Here is a 16,627-nt window from a genome sequence, read left to right as displayed (position 1 = left end):
TATATGAAGAAGAACTCAAAATAGACCAAACCCCTAAATATAAGAGATAAACTATTAAACTCTTAAAAGAAACATAGGTGCAAATCTTTGTGACCTTAGATTAGGCGATGCTTAGTTTGATATGACATCTAAATTAATTAGGTTTCACCAAAATGAAAAACTTTTGTGTATCAAAGGACACTCTCACCAAAGTGAAAGAAGAACCTACACAATGGGAGAAAATATTTCAGATCATGTATGTGAAAAGTGTCTAATATCCAGAATATATAAGGAACTCCTACAACTCGACAACAGGCAAATAATCTAAATTTTAAAATGGGCAAAGGACTGGGACACGTTTCAAAGAAGATATACAAACGGCCAAAACGTCCATGAAGCAATGTTTAACATCATTAGCCATCAGGGAAATGCCAATTAAAACCACAAGGAGGTAACACGTTACACACAACGGGATGGCTACAATTTAAAACAAAACAAAAAATAGTAAGATGTGGAGAAATTGGAATCCTCATGCAGTGCAGGTGGGAATGTAAAATGGTGCAGCCACTGTGGAATGCAGGATGACAGCTCCTCCAAAAGCTAAACACAGAATTACCCATTGGCCCAGCAATGCTAGGTGTATATCCCAAAGACTTGAAAACAAATGCTCATCCAAGAATACTCATAGCAGCATTATGTGCAATAGCCAAAAAGGAAAACATGCATGTCCGTCACTGATGAAGGAATAAATACATGTGGTCCGTCCATGCAGTAGAATATTATTCAGCCCTAAGAAGAAATGGGGTGATGGAACAGCTGCCAGTATAGATGACCCTTGACAACATGGTCAGTGAAGGAAGCCAGACACAAAAGAACACATAATGAGTGATTCCATGTCCACTAAATATCCAGAACAGGCAAAGCCACAGGAAAAGGCAGCAGATGGGTGGCTGCTAGGGGGTGAGGGAAGGGAGACGTGTGGCAATGACTGCCTCATGGGCTTGGGTTTCCTTTTAGGGAGGATGAGAATATTTTGAAACTAGACACAGGTAATGGTTGCATAATTCTGTGAATGTACTAAATGGTACCAGATTGCATGCTTTAAAATGGCTAATTTTATGTTATGTGATTTCATCTCAAATTTTTTTAACAGGGGCTCTAAGATTGCCATATTGTGTGTGCATTCTCTCTTTTTCTTTCTGTGTTTCTCTTTCTCCATCTCTTTCTCTCTGGACTTCTGTCTCTGTTTCTCAGTCTGTCTCTTTGTCTCTTTATCTCTTTCTCTTCCTTTCTCTGTTTCCTTCTTTTTCTCTGAGGGGGCCCCTAAACCTTTCCCTTAGTGTGGTTTTTTTTTTTGCATTTTTGCTCCAAGACTCTCCCAAAGCCCTGGCTCCTACCAGAAGCCGTCCACTACAAGCATTGGTATGAGCATCCCAGAACTATTGTCCATTTTTGGAGGGGTCAGGGAAGGAGGAGGGATCCCTAAATGATCCTATGGGTCAAAGTCCCCCAAGATCCAGACATCTTCTTCTCTGGGGTGAGCTAGCAAAGGCCCCTGCAATGCCCACTTGCTTAGGGTACTGTCTGCATCTGACTCACAGACAGAACACCAGGGCAGCACCCGAAGACGAGACTCAGTTCACCCCATACTCAGACCTCACCAAGGGAAGCACCTGGCTCAGTACCCACACCCACTCTGTGTACCTTTGTCCAGCACAGGCCCAAAGATGGCCAGGCTATTGTTGACAGTGGTGCAATTCCAGCGACGTCCTCGGAACTGGTGCTGGCACTCCTGGATACCCATCTTGATGCCCTCAGCCACACTGGGCATGATCTCCACATAGTTCCGGCAGAAGCGCAGCTGCTTGGGTACCAGGCCTGGAATGCTGGCACACAGGATGGGCTGTGTGCCCAAGGAGGAGTACTGGGGCCCAACAGCCAGGGACCTGTAGGGGAGGATGAGATGGTAACGCACCTGGTCCTGGCACCAGTGTCCCCATCATGCCTGGGGCCAGCAGACAGACTCATCGCATTGGAGGTTTGAGTGCATTCAGAGGGCCAAGATGTGGCTTTTATTGGAAGGAAATCTGATTTTATGAAGAGGACAGGATTCTCCCTCCCCTGTACCCAACACTCAGATCAAAATACAAACTGTCAAGATTTGCAGGATGAAGTAGGACAGCCCTGTGTTCCTGCTCTGCACAACTCAGGGAACCTGCTCATGTTGGGGCTGAGCCTGAAACCAATGTGAGCTCAGGGACAAGAACCCAGAACCCAAGAACTCAGGGCCAGTGGAGTTGGCTCAGGTGAAGGGGCCACCCAGGGGAGGAGCACCACCAGATCTGTGCTTCCTGGCATAATGGACACTATCCAGGAGCAGAAGTCACTGCCAGACTTGTACCCCACAAGAGCCCCAAAGCCTACTTTTGGCTGTTCATCTCAGAGATAACAACACACACGCCCACAGTAAGACATGTTCAAGAATCTTCCTTGGGCTTTAGGTGTGAGAACAAGAACTTGGAAGCTGCCCAAGTATCTGTCAATGGGACAGAGGATGAGCAAACAGTGGCTTGCCTCTGTGGTGCCATGCTGCAGAGATAGGAAGGAATGGGATGCAAATCCACAGTGAGGTGGATGGGTCACAGCCACGGGCCTCTGCCATGCCTCCAACGTGAGACCCAGACCAGGCAAAATTCATCCATGGGAAGAAGAATTGGGACAGCAGCCAGGCCATGTCCTCCTTTTTGCAGGTAGCATGAGAGAACAGCTCCTCAGCTGTGCTTTGCTCTTGTAACAGACATTGGCCACTTGGGCCTGTGACATTAATGCAATTAAGTTTAAAGTGATTACAATTAAAAAAATGTAAAAATCAGTTTCTTGGAGGCACCAGTCATGTGCCTGCACAGTGGCTTTATTTTATTTTATTTATTTATTTTTGGAGACAGAGCCTCTAGCTGTCACCCTGGGTAGAGTGCTGTGGCATCACAGCTCATAGCAACCTCCAACTCCTGGGCTCAAGTGATTCTCCTGCCTTAGCCTCCCAAATAGCTGGGACTACAGGTGCCCACTACAACGCCCGGCTATTTTTTGGTTGCAGCTGTCATTGTTGTTTGGCAGGCCCAGGCTGGATTTGAACCCGCCAGCTCAGGTGTATGTGGCTGGTGCCTTAGCCACTTGAGCCATAGGCGCCGAGCCTGCACAGTGGTTTTATACTTCACGTCAAAACAAACTGAACCACACACTTAAGGTCTTCCATTTTTCTGTACAAAATTACACTTCAATTTTTATTTATTTACTTATTTTTGAGACAAGGTCCCCCTCTGTTACCCAGACTGGAATGCAGTGGTGTCATCCTGGCCTCAACTTCCTGGGTTCAAGTGGTCCTCCTGCCTCAGCCTCCCAAGCAGCTGGGACTACAGGTGCATGCCACCATGCTCTGGTGGGGCTTCTGTGTTTAACCCAGCACAAGTTGGTCACCCCAGGTATGAGTTGTGGATCCACAGGGATTTTTCTGTCCCACTGGTGCATTGTTTCTGTGTGTCTGAAAATTTTCTGGCTGGAATGTCATGGGCACAAAGATCTGAACATTGTGGATGAGGGTTGGGAGTGATCTGAAAAGGGCTGGTCCCTAGGGTCACAGCAGGGGAGGGGCAAAGGGTGTCTGTCCACAGGAAGGAAAAACCAGTTGAATATGTTTGTTTACTTGGAAACTTAGCAAAGTGGAAAACAAAGGAAGCCATTTTGATAGAAAGAAAAAGAGGACTCTGTCTACAAAGTAGGAACTGCCCCAAAGGATATGGACAGTTCTAAGGGATTCATTCTGGAGGCCGTCTATGGTGGGGGAAGACGGAGAGGGCTCTCTGCCCACCCCCGAACTCTGCAACTTCCACAGAGAGCTCAGAGGCAGGGCCACTTCAGTTCCCTTCCCATCCGTGGGGCACAGAGGGGTGGCCTTATCTGTGGACTACAGGGAAAGCAGAGAGGGGGTCTCTGGAGCATGCAGCCTCTCTCCAGCATCCTTTCTTTGGCAATGCTGAGTCAGTGAGCTCTGTCTTCCCATCCTGTCCTCCTCCTGGGCAAGTCCTGGCTTACCACCCCCAAGTGCAGAGGTCCTCAAACTTTTTAAACAGGGGGACAGTTCATTGTCCCTCAGACTGTTGGAGGACTGGACTGCGGGCCCTGGGATGAGTTGGCTGCTAAGCAGGACAGGCAGCAGTGGCAAAAACACCCAGCGGGCCCTATAAATGTCCTAGGGAGGCCGCATGTAGCCCACGAGCTGTAGTTTGAGGACGCCTGCCCAAGTGTGTCCAGGACACAGCTCCTGCTTCTCCAGCAGCTCTGACTGGGTTTCTCCTGCCAGTGTCCTCATAGACCTGGGGCCAGGGGGTGTGGGCTTCTCCTGCCTTCACTGGACCCCAGTGCCTCTCCTGAAAGGTTTCTCTGTCTGATAGAGAGCTGGGCCTCCTAAAAGGCCTGGCAACGCATCATGCAGACCCTTCCCAGGAAGGGCAGAAAGCTGGTGGTGGTGGTGGTGGGGGCTTTTGGGTGAGGGAGGAGGGCCTTAAAGAGAACCAATTGGATTATTAAAAAAAAAATCACATAAAAAGTCCAGGCCAGGTGTGGTGGCTCACACCTGCAATCCCAGTATTTTGGAAGGCATAGGCAGAAGGATCATTTGAGGCCAGGAGTTTGAGACCAGCCTGGGCAACACAGCAAGACCCCGCCTCTACAAAAAATACACACACACACACAAAATACCCAGGCATGGTAGAGTGTGCCTGTAGTCCCAGCCACTAGGGAGGCTGAAGTAGGAGAATTGCTTGAGCTCAGGAGTTGGAGGCTGCAGCGAGCTGTGATGATGCCAGTGCACACAGAACAAGACCCTGACCCTAAACAAAAATCCAAACCCGGTATACACTATCCTCCTTCCATCTCACCCCCCGAAAGCCCCCAGGATCCAAATTTCTCATCTAAGAAAATCTTAGATGCCCCTGAATTTACAAATGCTTGACAAATCAGGACCTGTAGCTTCTTCCTCCCACACCCTGCTGGGTCAGCTTCCCCTGGGACAAGGGAAGAAGAAAGAAATTGTTAAAAGAAATGGAGCAGAGAAGAAAGCAGTGGTTACAAGGTACTTACACACAGTTGTAAGCTCAGGAGCTTCTAGCGTCAGTGTGTGTGTGTGTGTGTGTGTGTGTGTGTATACTTTTAATGCCCACTCCATGTGGCAACGTTCTTTGGATATCTTGAGAACAGCAATTGCATTTTGAATCTCCACACCAACTGTTACATGAGACAAAATATCTGCTTTTCACTGGTGACAAGGTCTCACAAATCTCCAGTGCTTCTGCAGTGTGTCATCTCTATTCTCAATTGAAGGCAAAGCACAACTTCTGTTAGTGGTTCTCAACCTTTCTAATGCCGCAATGTATTTCCATTGTTAAAAAGGGGTCACGACCCACAGGTTGAGAACCGCTGTGTTAGGGGCTGGTGGACATGAGGTGGGTCCATTTCATGACGGTGGATGGGAGCACCTGTGCAATGCCAGGTGCACTGATTTTCACCTGGGCTTTGCTGTTGCTGGCTGTGCAGCCAGGCAGTGTGAATGGGCTGCACCCTAGAGAAGGTGGCAGTAGCTGCTTGCCCAGTGAGGAGATGGTTCCCTGCCTCACCTCCTGTTTTGTCCCCTGACGCTTTCCAAACCCAGAATTCAATGGGTGCTGAAGCCCAGGATTGTGTGTATGACTACTGCCTCTCGTAAGCGAGGGCTGACCACCTGAGCTAATCTAATCACACTTGTGCTTTCAGAAGTCGATCTGAGATGTGTGGGTTCCATGCAGGACAACTGAGGACCAGAGAGCAGCCCCAGGAGCTGAGAACACTGAGTGACACCCAACTGAAGTTCATACATACACTCCAAGGAACTGAACTTTGATAATCTGGGTGGCTCTTCCTCAGCCCTTTTGGGCTTGCAAGACCCCAAGCACATGATGCAGGGAGCCTACCCAGATCTCCAGTCTAGAGAACTCAGAGCTTCAGGGAGCTCCTAAGGGTGTGACCGCCTGTCACACAGCACTGGGATTTGCCATCTCCCTCCCTCTCCTCTCAAAACAGATTTCCTTGGCTTCCTCTGAGTCTCAACCCCTTCTAAACTTCTAGGGCCTAAAGAGACAGAAAGGGATGTCAAAACCTTGGACATCCTGTCATGTAAGCGCCAAGGATCTGAGGAATGGCCACCTCCTATCCACCTGCCTCCCATCATCCCAGCACCTTTGCCTTAAAATCTTGCTGAAGCTGGCATTTTTTTCTTTAAGCCTCTGGCATTGCTCTTATTATTAACAACTGGCCGGTCCCTCACCTGGTCCCCACCTTTTTGCAGGAGCTCATCCTCCAGATCCATTCCTGGGTTCTGCTATGTGACTCCCTCCAACTCATACCCACTGGATAGGTGGTGGTCCAGGGACCTCCAGGAGCAGGAAGTGGGGCTCAGAGGATGTAGCCTTTGCCATGTTCATAGGTTAATGTGGCAAAACCAGGGTTCTAGCATGTGGGCCTCCCAGAGACCCTTTTTTTTTTCCTTTCCTCCTTCTCTCCCTTCTTTTAGAGACAGGGTCTTTCTCTGTTGCTCAGGCTAGAGTACAGTGGTGCAATTATAGCTCAATGAAGCCTCAGGCTCCTGGCCTCAAAAGATCATCCCACCTCAGCCTCCCAAAGTGCTGGGATTATAGGCTTGAGCCACTGCACTTGGCCTCCTTTTCCTAATATCCTACAGTACCATGTATACAACCTCAGTATATGCAAATGTATATATTAAAATGTATACAACCCTAGTATATGCAAAATAACATTTGTAATAAGCCAAGTGTAAATGGCATGAATAACACAGAACCCTGGCAGCCACCATGCAGCTAAGGACAAAGAATATTGCAACAGCGCTCTCCTGCCTCCTAGACAGCCCTGTTTCCATTCCAGGACGGTCATTGAGGGGGACTCACCTGGTGGCCTCTAACAGTCAGGTCTGCTCCTTTGGAACTCTTGGACCCTTGATTTCCACAGCTGAACCAGGAGGTCACTGGTTAGAGTGGGGTCCTCCCAGAGTGCCCCAGGGCTGGCAGCATGAGCACAGCAGGGAATATGTGAGAAATGCAATTTCTCAGGTGGGCAGGTATCTCTTCAGACCTGCTGAGTCAGAGTGACTGGGTTCCACAGGCCCTCTGGCATGACAACCCATTGGGTTCTGGGATCCCCAAGACTGTTTCCAGCTCAGATGCTCAAAGACTCTAAGAGCATTCAGATGACAAGGAACCTCCTAGGGCTGTCTTGTGTCCAAATTCTGGCTCTCATAGGGCCCTGAATGTATTTGGGGCAGCTTGGGAATATCCTGGGGGTCAACCATGCTCCATCACCCCAAGGTGTTAGGAACTTCACCTCTCCCTGCTGCGGGATGGCCTCAGTTCTAGCAGTCAAACCTGTGGCTTTCTGTCCTTTCTGGTGCCCCTGAGATAAGCATGGACCTAGCCCCTCACTAAGTGCCAGGAGCACCCACCTGGGTTTCTGGGACTTCAAATAAATTCTTCAATCTATCACTCACCCTCTCACGTGTTTGGCAAGTATGCAAACTGGTGTCCAGGCAGAGACAGAGATGCCTTCCCTAGGGTCACTCACATGACAGATGAGATGTCCTGGGTCAGGCTGCAGGTGAGTGTTGAGAATGAGAGGATCTTGCAATCAGTTGCACTTTCAGCTTCCCTTCACTCACCGGATGCCATCAGTTCAGGGCTGTGGGAGGGGCTTGCCCGGTCCTGAGGGAGTGGCTGAGGCTAGCCTGTACTCCTTGCACCCATTCCCTGAACCCCACACCTGTGATTCACCCAAAGAGGAATTCATTCCATTTCCCCTCCGGTCCCAGGAAGCATTTGCATTCCCCACGTTCAGCTGCCACCTGGCTGAGAAGCTAGAATTTTAACTGCTTGGCTGGATGTCACAACTGCTATCGCCCTGACCCTGCAAAATCAGTGTCTCAAAGGGAATGCACCCCTGCTCCCCTGAGCTGTCCTGTCTCTCAATCTGTGCATTTTCCCCAGAATCCCTGCTCTGGAGAGAACTTCAACATAGCTGAAAGAGGCCACCGTCAGGGTAAAGCTAGTAGATTATAGCGCTTCAGTTCCACAGAGCCTGATGGAACTGTCCAGAAGCTCCCAGAAATGCAGAAAATGTTTCTCAAGTTTAAAAACACAAAACACAAGCTGTTTTGTTTCTTATGGAAAATATGAAGAGTGGCTAAGATCAGGGACTTGTCTTTGCTTCCACATTTTCATTATTGCTATCAGTTATTTCCCCCCTCATAATAGTTTGTTTTGAAGCAGAAGCTGTTGTCTTTGATTCAGAACATGCATGGTTGCACAGATGCAGTTTTGGAAGGCAGCTCCCAGTGGTCTCCAGACCCACTGATCTAGCCCATGGCCAGAACCCATGGGAGCCACGCGTATAGCCCACAAGCACTAATGGTTTTTCTTCCTCCCTCCCTCACTCCTGTTGAAAGACAGGGCACTCCGCCAGGGATACATACAGCGGAGACTGCTGGCTGTGACATGTAAGCCAGGAAGGAGGCTGGCCCAGGACTAGGAGGTGGGTGGTGGGCTCTCCCAGCCTAGGCCACTCAGCCTCTCCAGCACAATGGTTTCAGCCTCTGGTCCCATATGCATTTCCCTATCCTTGGATGGTGGCACTGCAGACTTTTATTATGGATGGAGGCTTGGGGCAAATGCAGGAGGCTTGGTGAGGCTGGCACAAAGCCCTTCTCTATATCCCTTGGGGTACCAAGAACCCATTGGATCTGTTTTCCACCATTCTCTTGCATGTATGTTTTCTGGGGCTGGCAGGCTCGTAGGTTTCTCTAGTTCTGGCTTGCTTTCTTTTTTGCAGCAGAAATCTGTAATCTGGGAGCATCAAGCATCAAGGGCATAGCACATGTATTTTCTTGGGGGAGGCAGGGCCTCCATTAGTGAGCAGGGAATGTAACAGCAATTCTCCAAATGGACTTATGTCCAGGCAAGGAGAAGGGACTCTGTGTTGAGGGGGCCTAGCAGGAGTGCTGAAGCCTGTGGCATTTGGCTGGCCCTAGAAGACAGGACATGAGCCCTAGCTATAACTCTGATATTTGCTTGGTTTTTTCTCTCTCTCCCCTCCCAGGCCTCAGTTTACCCCATTTGTCAAACAAAGTGATTGTACTTAACCCAAAGCTCTGAGAGAGGAGCACAGCAGTGTTTGGAACAGAGAGGGAGGCTGCTCCCAGGGTTCTACTGCTCTTCTGGATTTAATGCAGCTGCTGCTGGCCCTGGAGGGGCACATCCTACCTACAGATCTTCTGGGATTGGCCCTTCAGTGGATGAACTGTGCCCCTAGTCTTGTCTTCCTGGGCCCCTTTGGCATTTGCCTAACTCCTCATGTACTATCCTCATGTGTCTGGGGCAGGGAGGCACCTCTTCTGAGGTTGAGGTCCTGTCTTCTCTCTTCTTTTCTGAGCACAGAGGTGGAGACAGGCAGGGGAGAGAGACAGTTGGGGCTGGGGTCTCTGCCACACACAGAAGGTCTTGGTTGGGTCAGTGAATATCTCCTTCTCAAAGCCTCCAGAGTGAACATCTTATCCTGAATCTTTGCCTTATAAGATCAGGGCCTCACATGGCCAGAGACAAGCTTTCCATCCTCAGAGCTGAGGCTAGGGGTAATATCCTGTTGGTATCCCCCTATAGATGTCCCCCTATTGGTAGTGACATCCCAGCAGCCTCCCTCCCCAGAATGGAGTGCTGAGGCTGCCCCAGGGGTTTCAGTCTGCCTGAAGGACACTCTGGTTTCTCTTCACACCCTCTAAGGGGGTTCCCCAGGAATGAGAGCTGCCAGAAAGATCACTCCCAAGTATCAGAGCCCCTCTTGAGCTGGGGCAGGAACCCCAAGATCTCAGGTCCTCAGGTCCTTCCCGGGTGTTGGCAGAGGAGGGGGCCACTCATTCCCAGTCCCAGGCTGCACGGCCCTGCCTGGAGCTGTCCCAGCCCGTGCCTCCTCCTGCCCCGCCGGGCTGAGCTGGGATTACTGACACATACTTCAAGCGAGTCCCGGCAGGCGGCAGAGGCTCCCGTGCCCGCGGCCATGCCTTTGCCAGTTTTCCTGGGCGGCGGCAGCACGTTCTGCTGGGGAAGGAATGTGGAAGCACCAACGTGAGAGACACCTCCAGGGTGTCACCTGGAGAGGCCTGGAGGGAGATTGAGGCAGAGACAGTATCCCTGCCCTTCAGCTTCAGGGATGTCAGGACATACTAAATGGAGTTTTCCTATCTCCCAAGCTCCGACTACTTAGTGCAAGGTCTGTATTTCATCAAGGTTCTCTGTTTGTTTACTCCACAGAACCTTAAAAAGTGGTGATGGGGGACACAAAGGAAGGTCAGGAAGGAGACAGACACACAGCTTGGCCTCTCCATCGCCTCAATGTCACAGCCCCAATGGCATAGGTGCCTATTTGCAAAGAAAGGGACAGGTGCCCCTATGAGGAGATGGCAGGCTGAGGTTGGAGTTCAGTTCTCCACAGCCTGAGGACCTCTTTGTGCCACATTGTATTTCCCTGTGTCATGCAGTGCCAGAGTATGGCCCCAGCTGGTTGAGGGTGGGAGGGGGCACAGCAGGATTCCAGGGAGGCAGGCTGAGGTATTCCTGGGGATCAGACGTCCAGGTAAGACACACCCCAGGACTCCCCACACATGCGGCATGTGTTGAACTACATTTCCTTAGAATGCATCTCCTGGGGGCTGGGGGTTTTGTGGGACATACTGGAGGACTGTCAGTTCCCCACCTGTGTTTGAGGCAGCCTCGCTCTCAGCCAGCCTTGCTTTCTCCCAGGGCCTGCTATTGGCAGTGGTTCACATCCTTAGGAAGCCTTATCCTACCCTGAGCCAAGATCTGCCTCCTTTGCACCTGTAACCTGTGCTCCCGGCCTCCCACTGTGAGCCACACTGAGGTCTCACCCTCATTCCGTGCAGGACTGCCATCCAGATTGATACAGGAGGATCGATATATGAGGTGGGTCTTCTCCTGGAATGTCTCCGAAATTGCAACCCCAACCCTTCAACTACTGAAGGGGGCAAATGCTCAATCTTGGTTGGTTTGTTGTAATTTCCAATCCGTTATTATAAAATACACAAAAAAGCATTGCCCCACTGGCAAACCACTATGATGTCTTCAAGCACTCCCACCTCCCAATTTCCTTTTTTTTTTTTTTTTGAGACAGAGTCTCACTGTCACCCTTGGTAGAGTGCCATGGCAGCTCACAGCAGCCTCAAGCTTTTGGGTTCAAGCCATTCTCATGCTGTAGCCTCCTGAGTAGCTGAGACCACAGGTGCCTGTCACAATGCCTAGCTACTTTTAGAGACGAGTTCTTGCTCTTGCTCAGGCTGGTCTCAAACCTGAGCTCAGACAGTCCACCCACCTCAGCCACCTCAGCCTCCCAGAGTGCTAGTATTACAGGCATGAGCCACTGTGCCCGGCAACCCCAATTTCCATTCTTATTTCTTCATGGATGAGTGACCAAGTGTTCACAGATGGGCACTGTATTGTAGACCACATGTTGAGCGGGTTTTGTGGATGGAGATGTCACATCCGAGTCAAGAGAATGGAGTTTTCTGATCACACAGGCCAGAGGTATGTTCGAGGGACTCAGTGGAAGAAGTAGTCACTAAGTGGTCACTATGCCTAACATCGTGCTTATTAGGACCATGTTTACTCATCCTGTTCTCCGTCCTACAAAGGACTCTAGGAGGTTTATGTAGAGAAAGCAGAATCATTAAAAAAGAAAAATGCAACAAACTGAATGGATCTGGCTGGAGATCCCTTACGTCCCTAAAACATAAGCACTGGGCTTGGAACTCTAGAAGAGGGTGTGGTGGATCAATATCCACTATTGACTCTGGTCATGCTGTGGGACAGGCCATTTCTGATTGGGCCCTTCAGGAAAGGCTTGTTTTGGGGGGTTCTGATGTTGCAGTGCTATCCCCCCAGCACTTCAGGATTCCATCACACCAGGAGGAACTGGCCTGGTGTCTTGACTCTTCTCATTTTGAGTGAGTTGTTTCATATGCTACTTACTGCTATCTCCAGCCTAGGGGCAGAGAGATGAGAGACAGAGACAGAAACAGACTGACAGAGACAGAAAGACAGACTGAGAGAGACAAAGATCAAGAAAGACAGAGAGAGACAGAAATCCAGAGACAGATAGAGAGGAACAGACTGAGAGGGATAGAGACAGAGATGGAAAAATAGACAGAGACAAACAGAGAAAGATAGAAACTAAGAGTCAAAAATACACAGAGACAGCCAGAGAAAAACAGAGAGACAGAGATGGACAGAGACACAGATAGAGAGAAAGAGCAGAAAGACAAAGGGAAGCAGACTGATAGATACAGACAGAGACTGAGAGTGAAAAAGACATGGAGACAGAGACCTAGAGAAAGAGAGCAAGAGACAGGTATGTGGAGAAGGAGGAAGAGAAGGAGGAGAGGGCCATGCCACCCATCCCTGCCTTGCCCAGCTGGGCTCTTGAAGAGCTCACGTCAGCCAGACTGCAGCCCACTTGCTCGCCTTGGACCTTGAGTGCCCAAACTGACCCCTTCCCTTCCCTGACACCCCCTCTGTGGGTTCTCACCCACCATTCCCACTCAAGCCCCATTTCCTATCACAGTAAGGCTGATCAGCACCTGCAAAATACAAGACACAGGGGTGCCCTGTGCCCCACATGGGGGAGGCAAGGAAGTAGGCAGAAGGTGGGGGTAAAGGTGAGGGTCCCCCTCTAGACCAAGAAGGGGAGGGAGCGAAGGTGAGCATGCTCTCAGGGGGTTGTTTGTGCCCATGAGGGTGTCCAGGCAGCCAGGTGAAAGGCCATGAAAGGTCCCACATGCCTAGTAGAGGGATGTGCAGCTGGCCCTATAGAAATGAGGGCCACTGATGTGTTTTTGCCATGATGACTCAAGCACATGGTTCAGAGAGACACCAAGTGATGCTAGGAGGGAGCATGTCCAGGGTCTTGGAGCTGGCTGATGGCAGGCAGAAGTCCACACGCAGTGCCACATGGCACTGCCCTGGCTGGCCCTCTGTGCCTGATGCAGCAGGGACTAGTGAGGGGCTAAGCAGGGGCAGGAGCTTGCCCTGTGAAAAGTAGAGGCCAGGTCTCGCAGTTAGCTTGGACCATGGGGAGGAGGGGGAGACACAGATTTTTGATCCTTAGGGCCTATGGGGGTGTTAGGGAGAAGCCATCCACCTAGATTCTGGGAAGAAGGAGAAGGGAGTACTGGTGCCTGTGGGGAGTGTTTGCCCAAGTAGGCTTATGCCTCCTCTTAGCCCTGGGGGCCTGGTCCTCTGTTCTTACAGACTGATGAATTCTGATCCCGACAGAACTCAACTTGGACAAGGGGACTGCAAAGTGACAGAGGCTGTCTTGGTCCGTAGGTGGTCACGTGCCCAGGCCTTGGTCCTCTCTGCCCCTGCCTGGCTCGCTCTGTCACAGGAAATAGACCAGAACCAGCGCTCCCAGAGGTCTGATCTCAGGCTAGGCTGTTTCTCCACAGCTCACACCAGCTCTGCCCTGGGGCCTCCTGGCATTGGCATTAGCAGGGTGGGTTAAAGATGCCTTAAGGCTGGTCCTGCAGAGGCTCTGCAGGCCCCCACTGGGTGCTGCTGCTAAGGGCAAGGCAGCCAGCAGCAAGGCAACACCTTCCACCCGTGCACCAAGAACCACTTCAAAAGCCTAATGACTCCAGATTTGGGCTGTTGCTTGGTTTTGTTTATCCGAGTGAGGAGGTTTGCCCCTCTTCACTTTCACTTTCTTATGTGAAGGGATGTGTTTGGGGATGGGGCAATCAGCTTTATTTTAAAAAGGGAAAGTGGAATTGGATGAGAATGTTTCAAATTGTATATGGAACTAACACACTGTACCCCATGATAGTATTAATGTGCACAACTATGATTTAATAAAAAAGAAAAAAAAGGGAAGGTGGAACAAAGCAGCCAATTAGGGAGGCTGAGGATGAAGGTAAGAAATTATAAACCACCTCCCCCAGGTCTGCTCTGCTCCTCCATGAGGTTGTCCACTTGGCAGTGGCCAAGGTCCAGGATGGTTTAATCTGGGAGTCTGGGCGGGGAGATGCAGGAGAAAGGAGATGCATGAAGCTCTGCCAGACAGAAGATGCAGATGGAGAGAGAAAACCTTTCCCCTGAAGCTGAACTGTGTAACTCAGCCGTTTCCTTTTCCTCTATCCCGCCAGTGCCATCCTTCTGGCCCGCCTGCCTGGGGGCAGAAAAGAGCAGGAGACAGGAGGCTACCCCACCCCTCCTCTGTCTTCTCTGCAGGGAGCCAGCCTCCCTGACCCACCCGGAAGCTTCATCTCAGGAAGCAGAGAATCCCTAAGTGTGAGAATCCCACAGAGAGCAAAGTGGGGGTGTGGACGGGTTGGAGGGATGGTCCTTGCCACACCCACCCCTGTCACCCACCCCTGTCAATGTTAGCTGGGGTTCGCCCAAGGTTTCCCATTCCCCCTGAGGCTATAGGGCTGCCCGGGATTCTTCTTGGGTAGGGATGGGAGAAGACCAGGGGACTTTCCCCCCTCCCCTCACATGAAGAATGCCCGATTGTATCCGGAGTTGTGTCAGGGTCTATTCCGGATGGAATACCTGTAGTCCAGGTGAAAGGGTGGCACATGCCTGGGGAGGGGTTGGACCCCCAAGGCCCACAGGACAAAGATCCTAGGGCGCGGGGCTGCCAGGAGACTGGTGACCTTTATGGGAGGAGCGCGGGGGCGAAGGAGCTTCCTTTTGCACCCAGGAATGCGGCGGCGGCGGGTTCTAATTAGAAGCCTGGCGCGGGAGCAGGCAGCCCGCGGGGCTCTCTCGGACGCGCTGCCCTCAGCTCTTTGCGGCCCGTGGCATGCGCGTCAGGGTACCCCGCACTCCAGGGTGCGCCGCTGCTGCTGGCCCTATGATAGGCCATCCTGCGCCTTGAGGGTGCCGCCAAAGAACTAGGGCACCCGGTCTTCTAAAGAGGTGCCCAAAGCCTCTCTCCGGCCCGGCGACCCGCCTCAACCCGCCCTGCTGCGCCCCCACCCCGGTAGCCCCCGCTTCTGAACCATCTCGAAGAGAAAAATTATTATCGGATTAGATGTACTTCGGCTCGCTCTGTCTCCCTCCTTCCCCTCGGCATAATTATTATAATTCCCAGCCAAGCCGTCGGAGAAGGTTCCTGGGAGGGGGAGAGGCTGGGGAGAGTGTGGTTCTTTCCAATTCTGGGTCTCCACCAGAGGCGGCGTGTCCCAGCTTCTGGCACCCACATTCCTCCCACTTGGATTCATCCAATCTTGGGCACCTTGGAGTGCCCTCAAGTCGAAACTGGGGAGACCCATTTCTGTGGTGGCTCCGCAGAAACATGCACCCTCGAGGAGGGGTCGTCTTGTCTCCCTCTTCCCCAAGCTAAGTGCGGTGGAAGTGGGGGGCACAAGAAGAGAGATCCGTGAGGAACTAATTCTTCTTTGGTCTTTGGTTTATCAGAACTTGCATTGCCAGATACGGAATGGTCTCCTGCCACTGCCTTGTCTGCTGGGGCAAGGGACACAGCACGGCTCTCTTGGCTGAGGGTCCCGGAGCCTCGGGATCAGGAGCCCTCACATCCCATTGTTAACTCTCTCCTTACCTCTTTCTAGAACAACCCCTCCTTACCAGGCAGATCCAGGCAGGGGGCTCACATACAGGGCCCATAGGTACCCCAGCGCACGCACTCCGGTGGGGAGGCACGCGAGCCGGGAGCTGGCCCCAGTGCGCCCTGCCGCCGGCTCTCTGCCACTCCCCGCCTGGTCCCAGCTGTCTTTACGTAACTGCGCTTCTCCGAGCTGTTCAGTCTTGTCTCACCGACTTTGTTTTAAAGTGTGTGTGTGTGTGTGTGTGTGTGTGTGTGTGTAAAGATATGGTCCTTAAAGAAAGTCTACAGTGACTTTCCCTTCAGCATGACCTCCTCTCTTGCCTGTCTCTCGGCATCCAGCTGTCTTATGTCTTTGGTATTAGTGCGGGCTGACCCCCTTTGCACCTCTCCATAGCCCCCTGTTCGCCCTGTCCAACGCCGGGGACAGTTGGGACCTTCACCGTCGCTAACTCCCACCCCCAGCCAAATCCCAGGCCCGGGAATCAATTTTCCCTAAAGCTCTGCCACCAGTGCCCCAGCCGCAGCCCGAACAGGTCGAAAGTGACCGTCCAGGAAAACCACCCTCACGCGGAACAGGAGTCTCCGGGAGCGTGTTCCGGGTCACTGTGGGGTCCCTGCCAGAGGGGACGTTTGTCGGCTAGGTGTTGCGGGGGGGCGACGCACAGGGACAGAGGTTACTGAGGGAATGCTCACTCACCACCAGATCGGGTAGCTGCCCAGCGCCTGCTTCAGGCTGCAGAGGAATAAGAAGTATCCGAGCGGGGCCATCGCCGGGCGGGAGAGCGCGGAGGGCCAGGAATCCGCCCCGAGAGCTCGAGCACCGGGGCGGGCCGGGCCCTGAGAGCTGGCGCGGCAGTGGCGCTGGGCCCTCCTGCGGCCGCGGGGTGCGCGGGGTGCGCGGTGTGCGCGGGTGTGCGCGGCC

At 51.9% G+C, this 16,627-nt stretch overlaps 1 protein-coding gene across 1 annotated transcript in view; it reads right to left on the bottom strand.

Moving 5' to 3' along the window:
- The window catches only part of WNT3A (Wnt family member 3A), a 42,537-nt gene extending 25,963 nt beyond the window's left edge, over positions 1–16,574 (bottom strand). The window contains exons 1-2 of the mRNA XM_012813627.1: positions 16,403–16,574; positions 1,684–1,925 (exon numbers count right to left, since the gene is read on the bottom strand). Coding sequence (XP_012669081.1) covers positions 1,684–1,925; positions 16,403–16,473 — 313 coding nt within the window. The 5' untranslated portion in view covers positions 16,474–16,574. The remainder of the gene's footprint in view (positions 1–1,683; positions 1,926–16,402) is intronic.
- Positions 16,575–16,627: the final 53 nt, after the last annotated feature.

The sequence above is a fragment of the Otolemur garnettii genome, unplaced genomic scaffold, assembly GCF_000181295.1.
Source record: "Otolemur garnettii isolate 467f Iridium unplaced genomic scaffold, OtoGar3 scaffold00285, whole genome shotgun sequence".
Taxonomy (NCBI): Eukaryota; Metazoa; Chordata; class Mammalia; order Primates; family Galagidae; genus Otolemur; species Otolemur garnettii.
Note: the sequence above shows the minus strand (reverse complement) of the source record. Positions and strands in the feature narration are given on the sequence as shown.